This window comes from Schistocerca cancellata, chromosome 1, assembly GCF_023864275.1.
Source record: "Schistocerca cancellata isolate TAMUIC-IGC-003103 chromosome 1, iqSchCanc2.1, whole genome shotgun sequence".
Taxonomy (NCBI): Eukaryota; Metazoa; Arthropoda; class Insecta; order Orthoptera; family Acrididae; genus Schistocerca; species Schistocerca cancellata.
In genome coordinates, this window is record NC_064626.1 from 763,720,810 (window position 1) to 763,743,389 (window position 22,580).

General features: G+C 38.8%; 1 protein-coding gene across 1 annotated transcript in view; it reads right to left on the reverse strand.

The window, feature by feature from the left end:
- LOC126186869 (selenoprotein K-like) overlaps window positions 1-16,276 on the reverse strand; it is a 33,896-nt gene extending 17,620 nt beyond the window's left edge. The window contains exons 1-3 of the mRNA XM_049928248.1: window positions 16,104-16,276; window positions 3,936-4,020; window positions 1,306-1,386 (exon numbers count right to left, since the gene is read on the reverse strand). Of these exons, the coding sequence (XP_049784205.1) occupies window positions 1,306-1,386; window positions 3,936-4,020; window positions 16,104-16,122 (185 nt within the window). The 5' untranslated portion in view covers window positions 16,123-16,276. The remainder of the gene's footprint in view (window positions 1-1,305; window positions 1,387-3,935; window positions 4,021-16,103) is intronic.
- Between the last annotated feature and the right edge of the window lie 6,304 nt (window positions 16,277-22,580).

Sequence of the window (22,580 nt, forward strand, 5' to 3'; positions counted from 1 at the left end):
CACCCAACTTCTACATGCTTCTTTAAATTCACAAACCTAAATATACTGGACACACCATTGTAGCTGGTTACTGTGCTCCTATGGAAAGAGTTGCAATTCTAGCTAAATAACACACTGATCCATTGCCTAAAACATAACTTCCAAAATCAAGGGCACAAACCATTTCCTTTATCACCTCTCCATCTCTATCCCATTGGCATTTCACTCCCTGTTAACCACTGTTGATGTGACCTCCCTTTACAGTAACATCCTCCATTGCCATAGCTAGTCCTCCAAACACTACCTTCCACAGTTGCCAGTTCCAAACCCACCAGCTCATTTCTTATGCACAATTACCTCTCCTTCTAGGACAAAATCTGAGTCACAAATAAGGACAAATGCATGGCATCCTGACCTGTTCATAAGTCACCTAGAACTACCCTACATAACCATTCTAGATCCTAACCCCACTGTGTGGTTCAGGTTCAGTGGTGATATCTATGACCTGGATCCAGAGCCAAGGCATTCCACAGTCTTAATTCCCTCTCTGCTATCCATTTTGCCTGGTCTTCATCTTCTCAGCAAGCCGTCTTTACCTCTAATTCCTTGATGATTCCTTAATAACCTCTATTTGTGCAAAACGTACTAACCCCCAACATTACCTCCACTTTGATAGCTGCCATCCCTTCAGAAAGATTACCTCTCACACGGTCTAGCCACTCTTAGATGGCACATCATCTAATGAGTGAACCTTGTCCAGTCTGCTTAAGTTTTTACTCACAAACAGGCCTACTGTGCTATACCCACAAATACCAATTCTCCAACCAATCCTCTTAACCAGCTGCAAAGGAGCGTCCTGCCCTTACAATCCAGCCATATTGTCTGCTTGTGTCTGTATATGTGTGGATGGATATGTGTATGTGTGCGAGTGTATACCCGTCCCTTTTTCCCCCTAAGGTAAGTCTTTCCACTCCCGGGACTGGAATGACTCCTTACCCTCTCCCTTAAAACCCACATCCTTTCGTCTTTCCCTCTCCTTCCCTCTTTCCTGATGAGGCAACAGTTTGTTGCGAAAGCTTGAATTTTGTGTGTGTGTGTGTGTGTGTGTGTGTGTGTGTGTGTGTGTGTGTGTGTGTGTGTGTGTGTGTCGACCTGCCAGCACTTTCATTTGGTAAGTCACATCATCATTGTTTTTAGACAATGCATGCATGTTTACAGTGTACACAACTGCATGCATGTTTACAGTGTACACAACTGAGAACTTCTAAGGAGGGAATAAGAGAAAGAAAATTAAGAACAGTAAAGCAAGTGTGTAACCATAATTACCTTGGACCCCCTGGTCTCCTGTAGTCAGTTGTGTACTGTGGTCCACGTCTGTTTGTGTCCGGTGAGACTAATGTTTTTACACTGTAATAACAAAAAATAATTAACAATTTCTTTTCTACTGCTACAGAATTGTAAATTTTAAATAAGACGTAACAGATTAAAAATTCCTACAAAAACAATGCTAATACTTGAAAACCCATTACATACAAAAGTAAAAACATTACATGGCAAGGGATTTTGGGGTGTGCATTCATAAAATATTTTGTCCCACACTCTGTGTGCAACAGAAGTAGTGCACTGTCAGAAAAGAGTATACGTTCTGTGTTTCCTGCAGACAGTCTTACTGTAATACGGATAACAGCCGCACGAAAATGCGGGAGTGAAACTGCACTGCAAATGGAAACATATTCCAAAGTTGAAGTATGCAAAACAGTATGATTCTTGTGAGAAAACCATCAAAATTACCCACAGTTTCACTGTGAAATTCTGGCAGTACGTGGACCAAATGTAATGTCACATCCAGCTGTAGTGAAATGGTACCAACAATCTGACTAAGACAATACAGACACTGTTGGTGAGGATCAGGAAAGAAGACAGCTGACCAACTACAGATGAAAATGTCCGGGCAATCAGGGCACTGGTCTGCAGTGATTGCAGATCTTTCAACAATGAGGATGTTCACATGGTGGTTCTCGAATGGCTCCACGACTAAGGAGTAGATTTACCTCTCTGAGGAATGACCAATAGAATGTTTTGTCCAATGCTTAGAGAGACTTTGGTGGGTGTTGGAAAATAGTGTCATGAATCTGTGTGACAGGCGAAGTGCAGCATTCAATGAAAGTTACCTCGCCTTCCATAATAATGCATAATAAATGCATAATAATGCGTAACTCACATGGGTCATCATGCATGTAATGCTGCAAAAAATTTATGCCACTATCTGTAACTCCAGATAAAAATGTCAATTTTTTTCTGATAAGGAAGTAACCAGCCAATACAGTTCATCATTATGAATCAGGTGGCAGCAACAAATAGTGTTTACTTCATTTGTATTTTTATGCTCTTTTTATCTCCTTTTCATGAAAGAAACTGTTTTACAATGTTTTCTGTAACATACATTACAGGGGTTCAGTATCTCAACAAAGTACCTCCATATCTTTAGGAGACTAACAGTAAGAGGACAGCCTTGAAGGACTTACACATATGTAGATCATAGAAAAATTAGTATCTACAGCTTTTACACATTCTGGTTGGCTTATGTATACGGTGCTTAATTCTGAGGGCATTATTGTAATATCCACAGAAATTTTGTGTTGAGATGTATGAGCTGGATCAAATAAAAATTTTCCTTCTGATTTTATCGAGAGATATCCTGTTATATCTCAACAATTCAATAAAAACACCCTGCCATTAATGAGAAGCTCACATATGGTGTATTTTTATGGCAAGTGGTTTCTGTCACAGACCATCTTCAAACCAGCATGTATCTCCCATTTGAGACACAGAGTCGATACACAGAGCTGTTGTATGTGCTAAAAGGCACCTGTCTTCAACTGCACTCGCAGGTGGTACAGACAGACAACCCTGTGAAGTATTTCTGAACACATTTTCCAGTAACTGTCTTCAGCAGCTAGTTCAACAGCCCGTAAACAAAGAAAAAATGTTTGACCTTGTAGCAAGAAGCAGACCTAATCTTATTGACACTATCAAACAAGAGAGGGAGATTTAGCAATCATATAACACTGATGGTTACTGATGTTAATAAATCCATCAAGAAGTTTAGGAGAGTCTTTATGGTCAAAAGAGTATGTAAGCAGCTTTTAGCATCCTACTTAGAAAAGGAATGGACATGTTTTAATTCCAATATAATTGACATAGAAGAGTTATGGGCAAAGTTTAAAATGATTTTGTAAATGACATTTTGGACTAGTATGTGCCAAATAAGTGGAGGAACAATGGAAAAGACCCACCGTTATTCAATCACAAAATTTAGAAAAATGTTGAGTGAGGAGAGGTTGTTGCACTTTCACATTAAAAAGACATGGAAATTTCAACAGGCAAGAGAGAGTAGAAATTTGTGTATCTGTAAAAATCAATGTGTGAAGAATACAACTTCCATCACCATACATTATCGAAAGCTTTTGCCACGAACTCTAGAAAATTCTGGTCCTTTGTAAAATGAATAACGTGCTGAAGGCTTCTATTCAGTCACTCGTCAACCAGTCTGGTGTGAGAATAGAAGGAAAGCTTACGTTATTTGTTTTATGGTCACAAAGAAGCACAATTTGTGCAGTGTAAGACAGAAAATAGTTAAAAATGAGAACTGATATCACAGATAAATGAATGAAGCACTGAAATACAGTGAGGCATGCCATCCCAATGTTGAAATGCAAAACATATGAGCTTGTCTGCAGGAAGCTAGCTGCATGCATCCTTTTAACAGATTATTTCTGAAAAGCTCAAGAGGAATCTAGTCATTAAATTGGCTGAATGTATTGAGCACTTTTTAGGTGGCAGGATTTTGATTTTTGCAGTCATTTAATTTCTTTTGTATATATGTTATACATCAGGGACAAAAATTTTATAAAGATAAAAAATTACGTTTATGTATACATTGGTTAAATACTTACAACAATACAAAAAAGTCAACACAGCCCCAAAACCAAGAGACAACCCTTGATAGGCTCCAAGGCTGTGCTCTCTGAATACTCCCATCTGAAAGACAACACACACCATATATATCAAACTGTGATAAAATTCATCAAGTGAAAATGCTAAATACCTCTCGACACTAGTGTGATCAGCACTGTTACTGGATAATTTGGGTTACTTTAACTTTACATGATGTGTTGAGGTAATGATGAGCAGTAATAAAGGGAATCAAAGACAAATTAATGACACAGCTGGGGCCATATAGTAAATACAGTTAAGCACTTGTGCTCTCTCAGCAGCAAAATAATGCATGACAGTTGAAGCAAGAAGGACATAGGATTGGACTAGCACAGGCAAAGCAGTCTTCATCAAAAGAAGTCAAACCGTATGTGAATGAAGTCAACTAGTATGAATCTTAGATGTTTATGTACAGAAGGACAGTTGGCAACTATCTAGACACTGTGGTAATACCTCTTCCAGAAAATGTACAATTGACATAATTTCTCAATTTGCATTATGCTTTAGTCTCACTTTGAATGGGTATTTGAAAGCAAACAGATTTTTCTTGGGGTGAAGGTACTGGTGACTGATCCATAGCATAGCCTTGTTTCTATGTTAGTTTGGAAGGTGACAGTTGCTGAATAGTTGAAATTAAGTGTACAGGAATCTTAAGTGTCGTATTACTTTCAATTAGTTTCAATTCTGGGGAATACAGAAGCGTCCGATCCTACCCGTCGGCTTTGACCCATGACGTCACAAATATGGCGGAAACGACCATAAACGACAATTCCAATATGGCGGATATAAAAACATCGAATACATATCATAAACACGAAAATACATAGAAAAACAACACACACACAGGTTTCACAAAAAGCCTAATGACTAACGGGACAAGCGTGGGAAATTGGGGGTTTTTGGGTGGGGAGAAACTAAATATACACAAATTTAGCCACCGACCGCCATACAAAACCACGCAAAATGACGAAAAAAAATCGACATCACAAAACTCACCAAATACCACAAAACACATTCTTATCCGGAATCAGAAACTTCCCTTGACCTATATAGATCTACAGTAGCTCCCGATCCCATAAATTGGGATCGAACACTTCCCTTGACCTATATAGCTCAACAGAATCTCCCGATCCCATCCCCCAATACAAAAATCAAAAAACACCACAAACCATAGCAAACAAACACTTCCCTTAACTTACATACATCTACAGCAGCTCCCGATCCCATAAATTGGGATCGAACACTTCCCTTGACCTATATAGCTCAACAGCATCTCCCGATCCCATCCCCCAATACAAAAATCAAAATACACCGCAAACCATTGCAAACAAACACTTCCCTTCACTTCTCGAACCAGGTACCGCGCCGTATGGAACGCCATACGTCATCTTTCCTACAGCGCCACATGTAACCGTCCCTGGTCCGAGACGCCGGAACTTTAACCAATTTCATTGGCTCACGGCACAGACCGCACTTTACGACTTCGGCAATTAAGCCAACTAGCTGAAGAAATTTGATCAGCTCTAAAGGTGTCTCGCCCATCATAGCCCTCAACCGAGCACTATTAATCCGGTCTTTCATATCCATTCCTGAACAAAAAACCACAACCGAATACACTTAATAAGAGAATTATATTTATTGTTATGAATATCTTGCTAATTGTTCTTTGGTACTTCATTACCTTAGCAGAATTTTTCTTTAAAAAAAAAAATTGTGTGACATATGATATAGTACATAATATAAGTTCAAATAATACATGCATTCCTTACCAGCATTTTAGTATCACCTTATGTAATGCATATAAGGTAAGAATCTTGAATGATTCCTTTACATGAAAAAATATAGAAGGGTACGCAGCATTGCAGACAGCAAGGTAAGAAAATTTCCTGCCCTCTCAACTAAATGTATTGTGCGTGCAACAACAGTCACTGCCAAATGATAATCTTGACTGGCGACTTGAGGATTTTGAAGGCATATGGCCAGAATGCAAATTGATCATGTTGATCCCAGACAGATTCATAAGCACTAAGATCTGGGCTTAACTGCTGTGAGCATAGTTATCCCAAAGTTCAGCACTGTTCCTGTGTATCATGAACCTCTCTGCACCCTATAAGGCAGTGCAGCACGAGTAAAATTGTCAGAGGGTCTGCCAATATGTGAGAGTTTGAGATGTGTGAATTCTGGTCCTGTCAATGCCAAGCCGGGAATAATACTCTCACAGGAACCCAGGCAATGGCTTTAGTCCATAGGGCATAGCTGGTTACTTATGCACCTGCACTGTGCTAGACAAAACTTGGGTAAATATCAAACAACATGGATGTTTGAAACACTCTACTGTATTTCTTACTTTTAATTTGTGGACAAAAAGTTACTGATCTGAGGATATAAAGATACGTTAATGTAGTCTGAGAGGAGTCATGTAACAGTCATATATCAAAGATACAGTGAGATTACCAACAATTAGCCAAAACGAAAAGAGGGAAAGAAATGATAAATTGAATTTAAAATGTAAATGTATTTTCTACAGAAGAACAGGCTTTATTGTAAACAAAAAAATTAAGGGAAATACGGAAGCGTCCGATCCCACCCGTCTGCTTTGACCCATGAAGTCACAAATATGGCGGAAACAAAAACAAACACACACACTTTCCACAAGAAGCCTAATGACAGTAACGGGACAAGCGCGGGAAATGGGGTGTTTTGGGTGGGAGGGAGGGCGGCAAACTAAATATAAACTAATTTAGACGCCTAGCGTAGCTACAACGTGTAAGTGAAGACAGCCATGCATGAATACCCATCCACCTCCCCAGGGGTCGTACACCTGCAACCCATAGAAGATAAAGATGCTTCAGTAGCTGATTAGTGTTTTTTGTCTTTTAAAAAAAAAATCTCACGGGATAGAACGAACAGATCAGAAAAGTACATAAAATAAGATAAAACAGGACTGGAGACAGCCACACTCAAACCAAACTCCGCGCCGTCATGACGTCACACACGACAACACCCTTACGTCATGGGTCAAAGCCGACGCGTTGGATCGGACGCTTCTGTCGACCCAAATTAAGCTACAACCAATGTTACAAATACCAAAGACCATACCAAAATTTGTCTCAAAAGCAGACAAGATATTCTATCATCAACATGCTCACATGTTGAGGTAGTACAAGACCTCTATGAAGAATTACAGAAGCTGATAAATTACAGGAAATAACACTACAATGTTAATAAGAATGTGGGATTTTAGTGTGAAAGTAAGACCAAATCTAAACATTTATCAGAAGAGATATTTAGCTATGATACCAGAAATGATAAGAAGATATTGTTCAGCATACCCTTTCAAAAGAAAAGAGAAACCTGACTTCACAAGTCAGTACAGCAGAGGAACAGTTCAGAGATAACTGATTGTATCATATCAACAAAAATAATAAACTTTGGAAAATTTAATATAACTGGATAGATAACAAAGCTGTTCACCATGTGGCAGTATAAGAAAGCACATTTAAAATTAAGGAAATGAGCAAGCTTCTGGAGTCAGTGGCACCACCTCCTGGCAGAAGTATTGAAGGGGGAGCAAGAGGGATGAAGGAAAAGAACTGGCAAGATTAGGAAATGGGAAGAGTACTGGAAAAGTAACCCAGAACACTGCATCAGAGGATACTTACTGTCCAGTGTCTTCTCCTGCCACTGCTTGGTGAGTGGATTTTTGATCTATATGATTATATTAGCATGACAATGCAGCCTGTAATAAACTATCACATGTGGGGCAGTGTTTAGTGGACAATAACATTCGTGAAAAGGACTGGCCTGCCCCGAGTCCTGACTTGAACTCGACAGCACACATACGGGATGAGTTAGGACATCAATTTCACTCCCCACCAGAGCCCATTATCTGGTTTTGGCTCTTGAGAAAGAATGGGTCATTCCCCACAGACATTCAGACACATAATTTAATGCCCCCCACCCCTGCCTCCAGCACAGTTCAGGCTGCTGTAAAGGAGTGGACACATCCCATGTTATGTCCTTTAGTTTGTGTCTAGATACTTTTGGTCAGACAGCATAGATTGTGAAAATTTATTCAAGGACAGGAAGATATATTAAATTGTCCAGTGTCTTAGAAAATTAAGATTAAACAGATATAAATAAGTGACAATCAAGGCACTTTTTTAATTGGAAACCTTTAGCTCAATACTCTTGCCTGCATTCTAAAGGCAGGCATTCTGTCTCTCTAATGATAAATGGGATAATGTGGCTCGATGCAATGTTCAGTATAGCAACAGGCCTCAAAGAATCATTTCAGCTCAAACCAGGCATGCTTTCTCATTTTATTGCAAGAAGGGTTTTCAGTACAGGAAGTTGTCCACCATGCTTATATTATGTCATTCAGTTTCTATTGTGAGGAACAAAATGCTGATATCTGACTCAGTGGTCATGCATGGTTAACAAGATCAGCTGATGACAGCAATGTACAAAAAATCACTTCATAGGTACCAAGAGAAGAATGCAACAAACTGCAAAATGTTTGCTTCCTTTATTGAGAAAAACTAAGAGGGCTGCATTTACTCAGTATGCAACCATATTTACATGATCACTTTGGCCTCTAAGTATTCATTAGAAACCGTACCACTCCTCACCCCTCCACAATGAGTAAACAAGGCAGTCAAACATCTGGAATGAAACCTGTATCAATGGAGTCGGCATAGAAAAAAATCTTAAACTTTAACCAGGAAGAAGATCAAACTGAATTTAGAAGTGGACACAGCTTGATGGATCACATTTAAGTTGTGAACAAAAGAATAAAATGGGGTAATACACACGGATTACCACTTTGTCTGGGACTCTGATATTTAGAAAGATTTTGACTTTTTTGACTCCACAAAGAACAAGATCTTGATTCAACCTACGTAAATACAGGGTGTTACAAAAAGGTATGGCCAAACTTTCAGGAAACACTCCTCACACACAAATAAAGAAAAGATGTTATGTGGACATGTGTCCGGATACGCTTAATTTCCATGTTAGAGCTCATTTTAGTTTCATTAGTATGTACTGTACTTCCCCGATTCACCGCCAGTTGGCCAAATTGAAGGAAGGTAATGTTGACTTCGGTGCTTGTGTTGACATGAGACTCATTGCCCTACAGTACTAGCATCAAGCACATCAGTACGTAGCATCAACAGGTTAGTGTTCATCACGAACGTGGATTTGCAGTCAGTGCAATGTTTACAAATGCGGAGTTGGCAGATGCCCATTTGATGTATGGATTAGCACGGGGCAATAGCCGTGGCACGATACGTTTGTATCGAGACAAATTTCCAGAACGAAGGTGTCCCAACAGGAAGACGTTCAAAGCAATTGATCGGCGTCTTAGGGAGCACGGAACATTCCAGCCTATGACTTGCGACTGGGGAAGACCTAGAACGACGAGGACACCTGCAATGGACGAGGCAATTCTTCGTGCAGTTGACGATAACCCTAATGTCAGCGTCAGAGAAGTTGCTGCTGTACAAGATAACGTTGACCACGTCACTGTATGGAGAGTGCTGCGGGAGAACCAGTTGTTTCCGTACCATGTACAGCGTGTGCAGGCACTATCAGCAGCTGATTGGCCTCCACGGGTACACTTCTGCGAATGGTTCATCCAACAATGTGTCAATCCTCATTTCAGTGCAAATGTTCTCTTTACGGATGAGGCTTCATTCCAACGTGATCAAATTGTAAATTTTCACAATCAACATGTGTGGGCTGACGAGAATCCGCACGCAATTGTGCAATCACGTCATCAACACAGATTTTCTGTGAACGTATGGGCAGGCATTGTTGGTGATGTCTTGATTGGGTCCCATGTTCTTCCACCTACACTCACTGGAGCACGTTATGATTTCATACGGGATACTCTACCTGTGCTGCTAGAACATGTGCCTTTACAAGTACGACAACATGTGGTTCATGCACAATGGAGCTCCTGCACATTTCAGTCGCAGTGTTCGTATGCTTCTCAACAACAGATTCGGTGACCGATGGATTGGTAGAAGCAGACCAATTCCATGGCCTCCACGCTCTCCTGACCTCAACCCTCTTGACTTTCATTTATGGGGGCATTTGAACGCTCTTGTCTACGCAACCCCAGTATCAAATGTAGAGACTCTTCGTGCTCGTATTGTGGACGGCTGTGATACAATACGCCATTCTCCAGGGATGCATCAGCGCATCAGGGATTCCATGCGACAGAGGGTGGATGCATGTATCCTCGCTAATGGAGGACATTTTGAACATTTCCTGTAACAAAGTGTTTGAAGTCACACTGGTACGTTCTGTTGCTGTGTGTTTCCATTCCATGATTAATGTGATTTGAAGAGAAGTAATAAAATGAGCTCTAACATGGAAAGTAAGCGTTTCCAGACATGTCCACATAACATTTTCTTTCTTTCTGTGTGAGGAACGTTACCTGAAAGTTTGGCCGTACCTTTTTGTAACACCCTGTACGTGAACAATCTTCCATCTAGTCTACAACTAGCAGAATTTTATCTTTTTACAAATGATGCTAGTATTGTAATAAATCCAAGTGCACACACACACACACACACACACACACACACACACACACACACACACACACACACACACACACACAGATACAATTCTTAAAAGTATCATTGACTGGTTTTCTGCTAAAGGTCTCACCCTCAATTTTTAAAGAGACATTGTATTCAACTGTCGACATCAATGGGCATTACACCAACTATAAGTGTAAGGAGGGAAACATCAAAATTCTTATGGGTTCATACTGATGATAATTTAAATTGGAAAAAAACATTTAGGAAACCTCTAAAACAACTTAGTTCAGCCACATTTGTGCTTGGAATCCTTGCAAATCTTGAGGAGAGAAATCAGTAAGTTGACACATTTTGCATATTTCATTCAGTGACATCATATGGAATAATGTTCTGGGTTAGCTCACCTTTAAAAGGTAAGGTCTTCATTGCACAAGAGCGTACTGTGGGAGTGATGCTTGCCAGTGATTGTCTTGTGGACATTGTTTGAGGAGCTGGGCATTATGACTGCTCCTTCACAGTATAGTTATTCCCTAATGAAGGTTTTTGTAGATAATCCACCACAATTTAAAAGGAATACTGAGGTACATAATTACAATACTATAAGGGAGAATGACATTCTCTACTCCACATTTGGCATGTATTTGGCACAGGAAAGGATGTACAATACTCCAAAAAGGATTTTTTATTACTTGCCCAGTGATATGGGGTATCTGACAGACAGCACAGTAAAATTTGATAACAAACTGAGAAAGTTTTTCCTTGAAAACTACCACTATTCTGTAGAAGAATTTCTATTACTGTAATACGTAAAAGGTGGTGGGTAGGAACTACTAACTCACATCTGTATATATTCACCTCTATTTATATTTACCTTGGAAATGTTCAGAATGTAGCCATATGTACAAATTAATTAGCAATGTGAATGCAAAATTAATCTTTCCACATCATTATGATCTATTTTGCAAAAGGATCCTTGGAACAATACCTAACCAAGATAATTTCTAGTCTCAGTAACCTTTACAGGTTGACCGAAGCGTCCGAACCCACCCGTTGGCTTTGACCCGTGACGCAAGGCTGTTGTGGTGTGATGTCATGACATCGCGAAACTTATTTTGTGAGAGTGGCATGTTTGTAGGTGTTGTTTTGATGTGATCAATGGTGCTCTCTGGTAGTGTGTTTATGGGTAGCGTGTTACGTGGTTTATGGGGTTATTTGCATGATAGCATTGCACGTATGTGGTATCGGAACTGTGCTTTCAGCAGAATATTTTTCAGTGAGTTAACAATTTTAGTTTTGTTATTTCGACGTTATTGTAGTTTTTTTCTGTTCATGTGTGAATTTTGGTAAATTGCTTTTTTTATGCATTTAGTAGGTATGGATATGACTGACAAGGTCAACAGTTTTTGGTTGTCGGCGATGATGGGGCAGTGCGTCGTCTCTAGTAAAATTTCTTCAACTATTCGGATTTTTGGACGAAGTCGTGAAGAAATGAGGCTTACTAAAGTTCCAGCGTCTCAGACCAGGGACGACTATATGTGGAGATGTCGTAAGGTAACAGGTCAAGGGAAGTGTTCGATTCCAATTTTGTTGGTTTGTTGTGTTTATTGAAGTAGTGATGATTGTGGACGTGGTTGTTTTGGGTTTTGTGATTTGATATTGGTAGTTTCTGTTCACCTATATAGGTCAAGGGAAGTGTTCGATTCCAATGTGCGGTTGTGGCTGTGGGTGTTCTGGTATCGGGAATTGCTGTTGAGCTATATAGGTCAAGGGAACTTTTCGATTTCAGTTTGTGGGTTTGGGAGCTGCTGTTGAGCTATATAGGTCAAGGGAAGTGTCTGATTCCAAAGGATATGGTGTTTAGTGGAATTTGGGGAGCTTAGTGTGGTCTCTTTTTTTCCTCCCCCTTGTCGTTTTGTGTGGTTTGGTATGGTAGTGTGTGTCTAAATTTGTTTATATTTACTTTGTCCCCACCCAAAAACCCCCAATTTCCCACAATTGTCCTGTTAGTTTCATTAGGTTTTTTTATGGAGCGTGTGTGTGTTGGTTTTTCAATGTATTTTCATGTTTGTGGTCATGTTTACATAATGACGTCATAGGTGCCATATTGGAGTCAGTGTATGGTCATTTTCGTTGTGGGTCAAAGCAGACTGATGGAATCAAGACGCTTCTGTATTTCCACCTTTACCCCCCCCCCCCCCCCTCTCTCTCTCTCTCTCTCTCTCTCTCTCTCTATGTCTGTCTGTCTGTCTGTCTCTGTGTGTGTGTGTGTGTGTGTGTGTGTGTGTGTGTGTGTGTGTGTGTGTGTGACATGGTAGACATGAATGATCAGGTTACCAGTGTGTTTGCTTCAGTTTCTAAGTATTTTCATGGTAGGTGGGCACTAATTTTAGGTAGCTTTGCATGTTTTAATTTGTGTTCCCATATGGAAATGTAATAGGCATTTCAATATTAGAATGATGCCACCAAAATAATGTTTAATGGACGACTTCGTGTTTACCAATGTGATCGTAACATAACTATTCACCAACACTGCATAACCAGTACAGGGACTATGATGTCATACAAATATTTTAATTAAAAGTGTGTTGAGACCTCCACACAAATATGGGAATTCTTGATGAGGATTTCCTTGTTATTAATCTCATTGGGGAACAGCAAGAAAAATGTGGTTGGCAGTGGAGATGTACTACTTACGGAATGTGCAACATGTATTTTAAAAAAGAAAAAGAAGAAGACTCATTAGGATCATTCCAGGTCAAACGAACCAGATGTCCCCACCATATCTCCAATTTTGTCAGAACTTTTACCATAGTTGCAGGCCTATCTCAAAGGAACTTCTGTGAGGTTCCAACTCAAGTTATGCTGTACTTTTGACAACAAGGCCATCAGGCTGGTGGTCACTTGTCAATGAACATATTATCATGAATAACTCATGTTTAAGAACTCTTCATAAGTTGGCTGTTACAGTGAGACACCACACAAATTGGTGTTCCTACTCAACTTTTGGTGTGAAGTTCAGATGTAATGTTGACAGGATCAATCAGGTAGCACATTTTCCAAAACTGCTGCTCAAAGTGGGCAAAAATACTAGTTTCTACCATTGATATCTCCAGCCGGAACATTTCTACATCACAATATTTGGTCTGTTTATCAATAAAATTAATATTACACCACATGATAAACGTAAACTTTCAAATATGTTTGGTTACTGAGATATTTGGATCTAGACTGAGTGCCTAAGTTGTCAAATTTGACCATTGTTTGCTCCAAATATCTCAAAATGGTGGTCAATCAACTTTCTTCCAACTATTCCCATTAGAAGGAGCAGATCTCTGTATCCTGCACTCGTTTCTGTTTGTCGTTTAAGGGATAATCTTCAAACATATGCTGGCTGCTTTGTTGTCATAAACACATATTTGGTGTTAATGGATGCGCATTTTTTTTATTTCCACTGCCAGAATAGCCAGGCCATGTCACACCCATTCAGAATTTATCACAGAGGTACTGAAGATATCCAAAATTTGAATGTTATCATAATCATCGAGGCATGGCACTGTTTGTGTGCATGCTTATTTGACAAGGTTGATGGAACACCTGAAGGATGCAATTGGAAAAATCAACTATTTCTACTATTCCAATCATTGTTCTGCTGCCCAATGTAAAAATTTCAGGAACTTCACCAATTTACTCAGCACCAAAAGTTGGGTAAAACAACCGGTTTGCAGGTTTCCACCGCAATAGTCATCTTATAAAGGGCTGTCAAGTATGATTTATTTGCGATAATATGCTCATTGGCGGCGTGACCTCCAAGCTGATGACGGTGGTGTCAAAAGTAAAGCTTAACAGAACTTCCAATTAGGTGTGCCTGCAGCTATGGTAAAAGTTAACAAAACTGGAGATGGTCAGTTTTGGACAATTTCAAAAAATTGATCTGATGCAGATTGTCTTACAACCAATCAATACACCTATCTTCACAGGAGACCAGTCTGTCACCACAACTTCATTTAAAAAAAAAACAGTGGTGGTGGTTATGTCACAGTGAAATAAATGTTCAAATAAGTAACTGAGATGCTCAGTTTTGTCACAGTGCCATTGCCACATTTACACAGTCACTGAGTCAGTGCATGGCGATAGTTTCTCGTATGTCAGTATACTTGATATCTGGTTCTCGATAGTGGCCTGTTCTAAAGTTTTCCATGTACTGCTGTTTTCATTTCATTACCACCCCTGCTGCTCCCCTGCATATTCAAAAAAGCCATCTGCCTGCCTTCCATTATGTTGTATCATCATCATCATCATCATCAGCAGCAGCAGCAGCAACCTTCATTAGAGATGGAGCACAAGCACAGATTACAAGTATCAGGACGGAAATAATGAAAAACCTAAGCCAACAGCTTGATGACCGTGAGGAAATATAGATTGCCGAATCTCCGCAATAGATTAACTCTGTACAGCTCCAACAAATGGGGAACCTTGCATTTCGCAATCAAAGCTCTTACCTGTAACTAATCCAGCACAACTCAAAGCACACCCTCTGCTAGTACCTCACACTCACTTTATGAACATTTTTCAACACATGTGTACTTCTATTCAGTCAACATGTAATACTGCTCTGTTGATCACATTTATTATGCACACCATATGCACAAAGATGTTTTGTAGCACTTCCTAGCAAGTAATATTTTCCTGGTGTTATACACAGTTTTAGAACTTGTCCTGAATTGTCATTTGTCCCTCATTCCTCAAAATAAAATTATGTAGGTGAAACAAATAACTTCATCTTTAAGGGCACTATGGAAAGACGATCTCAAATTGGATGACCCAAGGGACTAGGTGAAACAAATTACTTCAACAAAAAAGTAAATGTAAACGTATGTAAGAAAAATCTGAAATGAGGCATTGCGTGATTAAAATAAGGTACACATGAAAGAAGGGTGCTTTAGGTGAATATAAAAGTAACCTCTACAGAAATCATACCAGTACATACATAAGATTGTGATAAACATTATAAAGCATACATTATTAGCTAAAACTGCTTTAGAGGAAGTTGTATGGCGATAAGTAACCGGCTGTTGACCGGACGGAGTTCAAAGGCATTAAAGGATAGAAGTTTAGCTGAAAGGAATGTGTCGACAGCAAATCGGTCGTATTCTTTTCAAAGGAAATATTCCCGACTTTGGATTAAGCGATATGGGGAAACTTTAAAGCTGGATTGTGTCACCTACTTCAAAGGCAAGCGAGAATATTACACAAATTAATATTTAAAAAAGTGATACAAATTAATATTTAAAAAAGTGATACACATTAAACATTTAAAAAAGTCAATTCTGAACAAGTAATGTAAAACATTAGCAAAATTAAAAGAGCTAGGCAACTTATTATTCTCAATCCTCACAACATTACGATTAGTTCGAAAAGTCTTAACTCCTGCTACGATTCAATTAGTTGGCGAAGTTACAGTAGACAAGATGAAAATTCTAGAACACTGCATTGACGAACATCTTCCACGTATAGTACAAATTAAACTCTCCATTCAAATACCATTTCACCTAATAAATTAAGAGAACTTCTTACCCGATGCAATGTAAACCATATCCTCGAACAAATGAGATTGCACTAATTTTCTAGTTTTTATACAAACATGTCTGGAACCTTAGCTACAATTTCGATGACGAGTCACTCCCAACTCCCACACAAACAGTTAAATGTCATCACCCCTGACACATTTCTAGCGATCAAAGAGATTTAGCAGTCGAAAGACCTTTCTATCATTGTTGCCATCGTTTTCTAAGATGCTTAGGTGTCGCTAGTCTGGTACACTTCAATATTCTTATATAAAATCTCATACTTTTCATTCCTGCTACGCTTCAGTTATCCAAGCTTGGTGCATATTTTTTAGATTAGATTAACTTTCATTCCAACAGATCCGTAGTCTTAATATTAGTAGTTGTTGATCTCTTTAATTCTAAAATCGTTTAGAAACATTCCATCCTGTAATATTTTCTTATTGGTTGACGAAATAAGGTCACTTTCACATTTAGGTCCATCTAGTCGTTGCAAGTTTATTTATTTTTGTTTTCTTCTAGGAGATTATTTAGAGCCGGGTTTTCACACGCTACAAAAGTTATGCCACGTGGTCGATACCACAGATTTCCAACATTTAAGCAGCGGAAGACGCATGTTACGGCCCTTGTAAGACCAAACTTGTCTGTCAAATTCCTTCTTATCTAGTAAGGAACTGACAAATAAAGCAGTACACGTTCCAAGAAAACATTTACAAGACTGAAATTGGTAATGTAATTACAGAAGTAGACGAAGAAAACAAGGCGCTAGTCCATGGAATGGTTTAAAATGAGAGATATTTACATGATAACTTGTTAAAGGAATTGTTGCGCTCGTAACCTGATGATTACACCAACTTCCCGTACATAAACAGTAAAACAGACAAACAGAACGAATTACTAAAAACTTATTTAGAGTTACTTTCTCCTTACACTGAAAAAGAAGACAAGTAAGCGAAAATCTTCCACTTGATTCTCTAATGACGGTTCAATGTTGTGGAACTTCGCAGTACAGTAGGACAAATTGCAATGAAGCTAACATCTTGGGTTGTCGGGTGTTCTGCCGGATATCAGCGTCGTACTTGCACGATATTTCGGTAGCGTAACTCGTTACCTTCATCAGGTACTCGAGGAGTAGTCTCAGGTCGCACCTGATGAAGGTAACGAGTTACGCTACCGAAATATCGTGCAAGTACGACGCTGATATCCGGCAGAACACCCGACAACCCAAGATGTCATTAGATCGCCGGAAAAGCCTGAAGAATTGTAATGAAGCTATTTTTCACTAAACATTGCGGCGCAACATCGACACACACAACCTCCATCATCTTCTCAATTTTTCCGTCAACCTTCAACGTGCTGCATGTTTCTCAAGTACTTCAAATGGTACCATACACTCTGAAATATTTAGCAAATATAGTAAAATTCAACAAATTATTTGATTGTGTATGGGGCTATTGTGATACGGAACAGTGCTCCACATGACCTGGCAATGAACTATCAATACTAGAAAATAATGGGGTGAGTAATCCGTATTTTTATATGTTTATGTGTTTTACTATGAAATTGGCTTCATCAACTGAAGTTATATATGTACATGGACTTTTTAGTTGACATACATATAGTTTTTAATGCATTTACAAACTGACGATTCTCATAACGTATTAACATTCTAGATTTCTAGTGTGTTACATTCCATATTTATGCAATCATATATTAATAACTACTTCATCTCTTCCATTATAAATCCGCATGTTAAGTGCAGAATTACACACATCTTCTTACAGTTTCACATTATATATATGGAATACCTACAGTTTGCTCACATGCAGAAGAACATTATTGTTGCAGAAGAAGCTGAGCAGCACAGTCACTGTGGTGTAGTGGTTATTTTACTAGGCTGTTGCATGGAGGGTCATGAATTCGAAACTCACCCCAACTGTAATATTTTAATTTCCATATTCGGTTAGAGTACATTCTAGAAGCATCTACAAACGCCAAGAATCATTGTACTGGAATGTTCTGTAACAGTATATACACCATATGTGTTCTGGCCGCTGGCAGTTCGCTCCATGATCTTGTATTTGCAAGTGAAGTTAGTGTTCGTCATTCATCTAATTACACCTTCTTCTATGTGACATTATGATCACACATGTGATTTGATGACAATATATTTCATTTGTCGTTTATGGATTGGCCTCATAGTATACTAGTAAAGTGATAGTCTGGAAACACAAAGGTATTTGCAGCCTTGCAAAGTAATGTACATATTCGAGAAATTTCAATCAAAAATTAAGATTAACTTCTTACAGCTGAAGGTCATAGTTATATAAAATTTGTGTAAATGTCATTGTGGTCGCCTTTTGACTGTGAAACTATTTATTTGTAAAATTCAATATTGCAACCTCGACTGTGTAGCCATTACTGCACTTTACCTCATGTCACAACATAAAAAAATCATGTGACATGACATGACACAGAACTTGGTTCCATAGCATGGTGTTAGTGATTATGACTTCTTGTGTATTTTGCTCTCATTGAGTTTCAATGTAATTATGTTTCTCATATTGTGCTTGATTTTTGCTTATGTTCATAATATTTGATGGAATAATGATTCCATTTTAGTTTCAAGTAAAGCAAAAGTTAATTTGATGGCATGGTGTATATTTACTTCTTCTTATGAATCTATGTGTTAACTGCCCGACTTAAATGCATTGTAAGTATGTCGACCATATTCTACTTGTTCACATCCATTTTTCATACTTTCTCACATTTTATTGAAAACTCCATGCTAGCAGCGTGGATCTTGCAGCAGTTGGGAGGCTTGCATGCCTCAATGGTACAGATAGCCATACCGTAGGTGCAACCACAACAGATGGGTATCTGCTGACAGGACAGAAAAACATGTGGTTCCTGGTGAGCAGCAGCAACCTTTTCAGTTGTTGCAGGGGTGACAGTCTGGATAATTGACTGATCTGGCCTTATAACATCAAACAAAACAGCCTTATTGTACTGGTACTCCAAAAGGCTGAGGGCAAGAGGAAACTACAGCCATAATTTTTTCTGAGGACATGCAGCTCTACTGTATGGTTAAATGATGATAGCATCCTCTTGGATAAAATATTTCAGAGGTAAAATAGTACCCCATCTGGGACCCCAGGCAGGGACTACTCAGGAGGACGTTCTTATCAGGAGAAACAAAATTTGGGTTTTACGGATTGGAGCATGGAATGTCAGATCACTTAATCAAATAGGTAGGTTAGAAAATTTAAAAAGAAAAATGGATAGGCTAACGTTAGACACGGTGGGAATTAGTTAAGTTCTGTGGCAGGAGGAACAGGACTTCTGGTCAGGTGAATACAAGCTTATAAATGCAAAATCAAATAGTGGCAATGCAGGAGTAGGTTTAATAATGAATAATGAACTATGAACATGGGTAAGATTCTATGAACAGCATGGTGAACACATTATGGTAGCCACGATAGACATGAAGCCCACACCCACCATAGCAGTACAAGTTTATGTGCCAATTAGCTCCGCTTGAGGAAATGTATGGTGAGATAAAAGAAATTATTCAGATAGTTAAGCGACTGGAATTCGATTATAGGAAAAGGAGGAGAAGGTAATGTAGTGGGTGACTATGGACTGGAGGAAAGGAATGAAAGAGGAAGCAAACTGCTAGAATTTTGCACAGATCGTAATTTAATCATAGCTAATACTTGGTTTAAGAATAATGAAAGAAAGCTGTATATATGGAAGAGACCTGGAGACATTGGAAGGTTTCAGATTGATTATATAATGGTAAGACAGAGATTTCAGAACCAGGTTTTAAATTGTAAGACATTTCCAGCAGCAGATGTTGATTCTGATCACAATTTATTGGTTATGAATTGCAGTTTAAAACTAAAGAAACTACAAAAAGGCAGGAATTTAAGGAGATGGGACCTGGATAAACTGAAAGAACCAGAGGTTGTAGAGAGTTTCAGAGCGACATTAGAGAAGGATTGACAAGGACAGGGGAAAGGAATACAGTAGATGAAGAAGGCGTAGCTCTGAGTTATGAAATAGTGAAGGAAGCAGAGGATGAAGTAGACAAAAAGACGAGGGCTGGGAGAAAACCTTGGATAACACAAGAGATATTGAATTTAATTGATGAAAGAAGGAAATATAAAAATTCGGTAAATGAAGCAGGCGAAAGGGAATACAAATTACTAAAAAATTAGATTGACTTTAAAAGAATATAATACTTCCACTTCCAAAGAAAGCAGGTGCTGACAGGTGTGAAAATTATTGAACCATGAGCTTAATAAGTCACAGTTGAAAAATACTACCACAAATCCCTTCGAAAAGAATGGAAAAACTGGTAGTAGCTGACTTCTGGGAAGATCAGTTAGGATTCCAGAGAAATGTTGGAACACATGAGGCAATACTGACCCTACGACTTCTCATAGAAGATAGTTTGAGGAAAGATAAACCTACGTTCATAGCATTTGTAGACTTATAGAAAGTTTTTGATCATTTTGACTGTAATACTCTCTTTTCAATTCTCAAAGTGGCAGGGGTAAAATACAGGGGGCGTAAGACTATTTAGAGTTCGTAGAGAAATCAGATGTCAGTTAGAAGAGTCAAAGGGAATGAAAGGGAAGCAGTGGTTGAGAAAGGAGCGAAACAGGGTTGTAGCCTATCCCTGATGTTATTCAACCTGTACATTGAGGAAGCAGTAAAGGAAACAAAAGAAAAAAGGGAGAAGAAATAACATCCTTGAGGTTTGCAGATGACATTGTAATTGTGTCAGAGACAGCAAAGGACTTGGAAGAGCTGTTGAACGGAATGTCTTGATAGGAGGATATAAGATCAACACCAACAAAAGCAAAACGAGGATAATGGAATGTACTCGAATTAACTCAGATGATGAGGACGGAATTAGATTACGAAATGAGACACTTACAGTAGTAGATGAATTTTGTTATTTGGGAAGCAAAATAACTGATGATGGTCAAAGAAGGGAGGATATAAAATGTAAACTGCAATGGCAAGAAAAGCGTTCCCGAAGAGAAATTTGTTAAAATTGAGTATAGATTTAAATGTCAGGAAGTCCTTTCTGAAATTATTTCTATAGAGTGTAGCCATGCATGGAAGTGAAACATGGACGATAAACAGTTTAGACAAGAAGAGAATAGAAGCTTTTGAAATGTAGTGGTATAGAAGAATACTGAAGATTAGATAGGTAGACCACATAAATAATGAGGAGGTATTGTGTAAAATTGGTGAGAAGAGAAATTTGTGGTACAACCTGGCTGGAAGAAGGGATCAGTTGGTGGAACACATTCTGACGTATCAAGGGATCTCCAGATTAGTATTTGGGGGAAGCATGGGAGGTAAAAATCGTAGAGGGACACCAAGAGATGAATACAGTAAGCAGATTCAGATAGATGTAGGTTGCAGCACTTACTTGGAGATGAAGAAGCTTGCACAGGATAGAGTAGCATTGAAAGCTGCATCAAACCAGTCTTTGGACTGAAGCGACAACAACAACAATATGAACGATATACTCACAATTTACATACCGTCCAAAGCAGAACAGTTACATTCTGTGACAAGATGTAATAAAGTTGGATACCTATTCTGTCAAAAACTGCTAACATGGACCTTTCCACTAAATGTAAGAAAGTATGAAAAATGTATGTGAACAAAAATAAAGTGGAATAAAGAATTATGTACATTACTTCTACACTGAGCAGTTTACATGCAGATCCATAAGCAGTATCAAACTCATGAGAGTTTGCAGAGTAACATGCTATGGAACCAGCTTGTGTTTATATAAAACGAAAAGAAATATGGTATCATTTACCTACAGCCAGATGCGAATATGAGCAACATACTTACATTGCAATTTGTTCAAAAAATGGTTCAAATGTCTCTGAGCTCTATGGGACTTAACATCTGTGGTCATCAGTCCCCTAGAACTTAAAACTACTTAAACATAACTAACCTAAGGACATCACACACATCCATGCCCGAGGCAGGAATCGAACCTGCGACCGTAGCAGTTGCACGGTTCCGGACTGAGCGCCTTAACCGCGAGACCACCGCGGCTGGCACATTGCAATTTAAAGAGCGCACAAACTCGTAATCAGGAATACAATGATGTGAAACCAACTTTTATTTCGTATGAAACAAAACTAATATGGAAGTCTTTAAATCACCTAACACACAAAAAAAAAAATGATATAGGTTGAAGCGCTCTGAGTGGTCTGGCAGCCAACTAGGACTGTGTTACCGTAAATCCCTATACAAGTTTACTCCTGTGGTCAGTATTCGAATGGTATCACCGAAACTGAGTGTGGAAACGTCCAAATGCCTATGGTGTAGTGCAGATGATGCCATTTTAATGTGTGCCACAAAAGTTACACTCGCTTTAGCTTTGTGATGCTACTATCGTTCCCTACCACTAGTTATCTAGATACTGACTAGCTAGAGAGCCTATGTA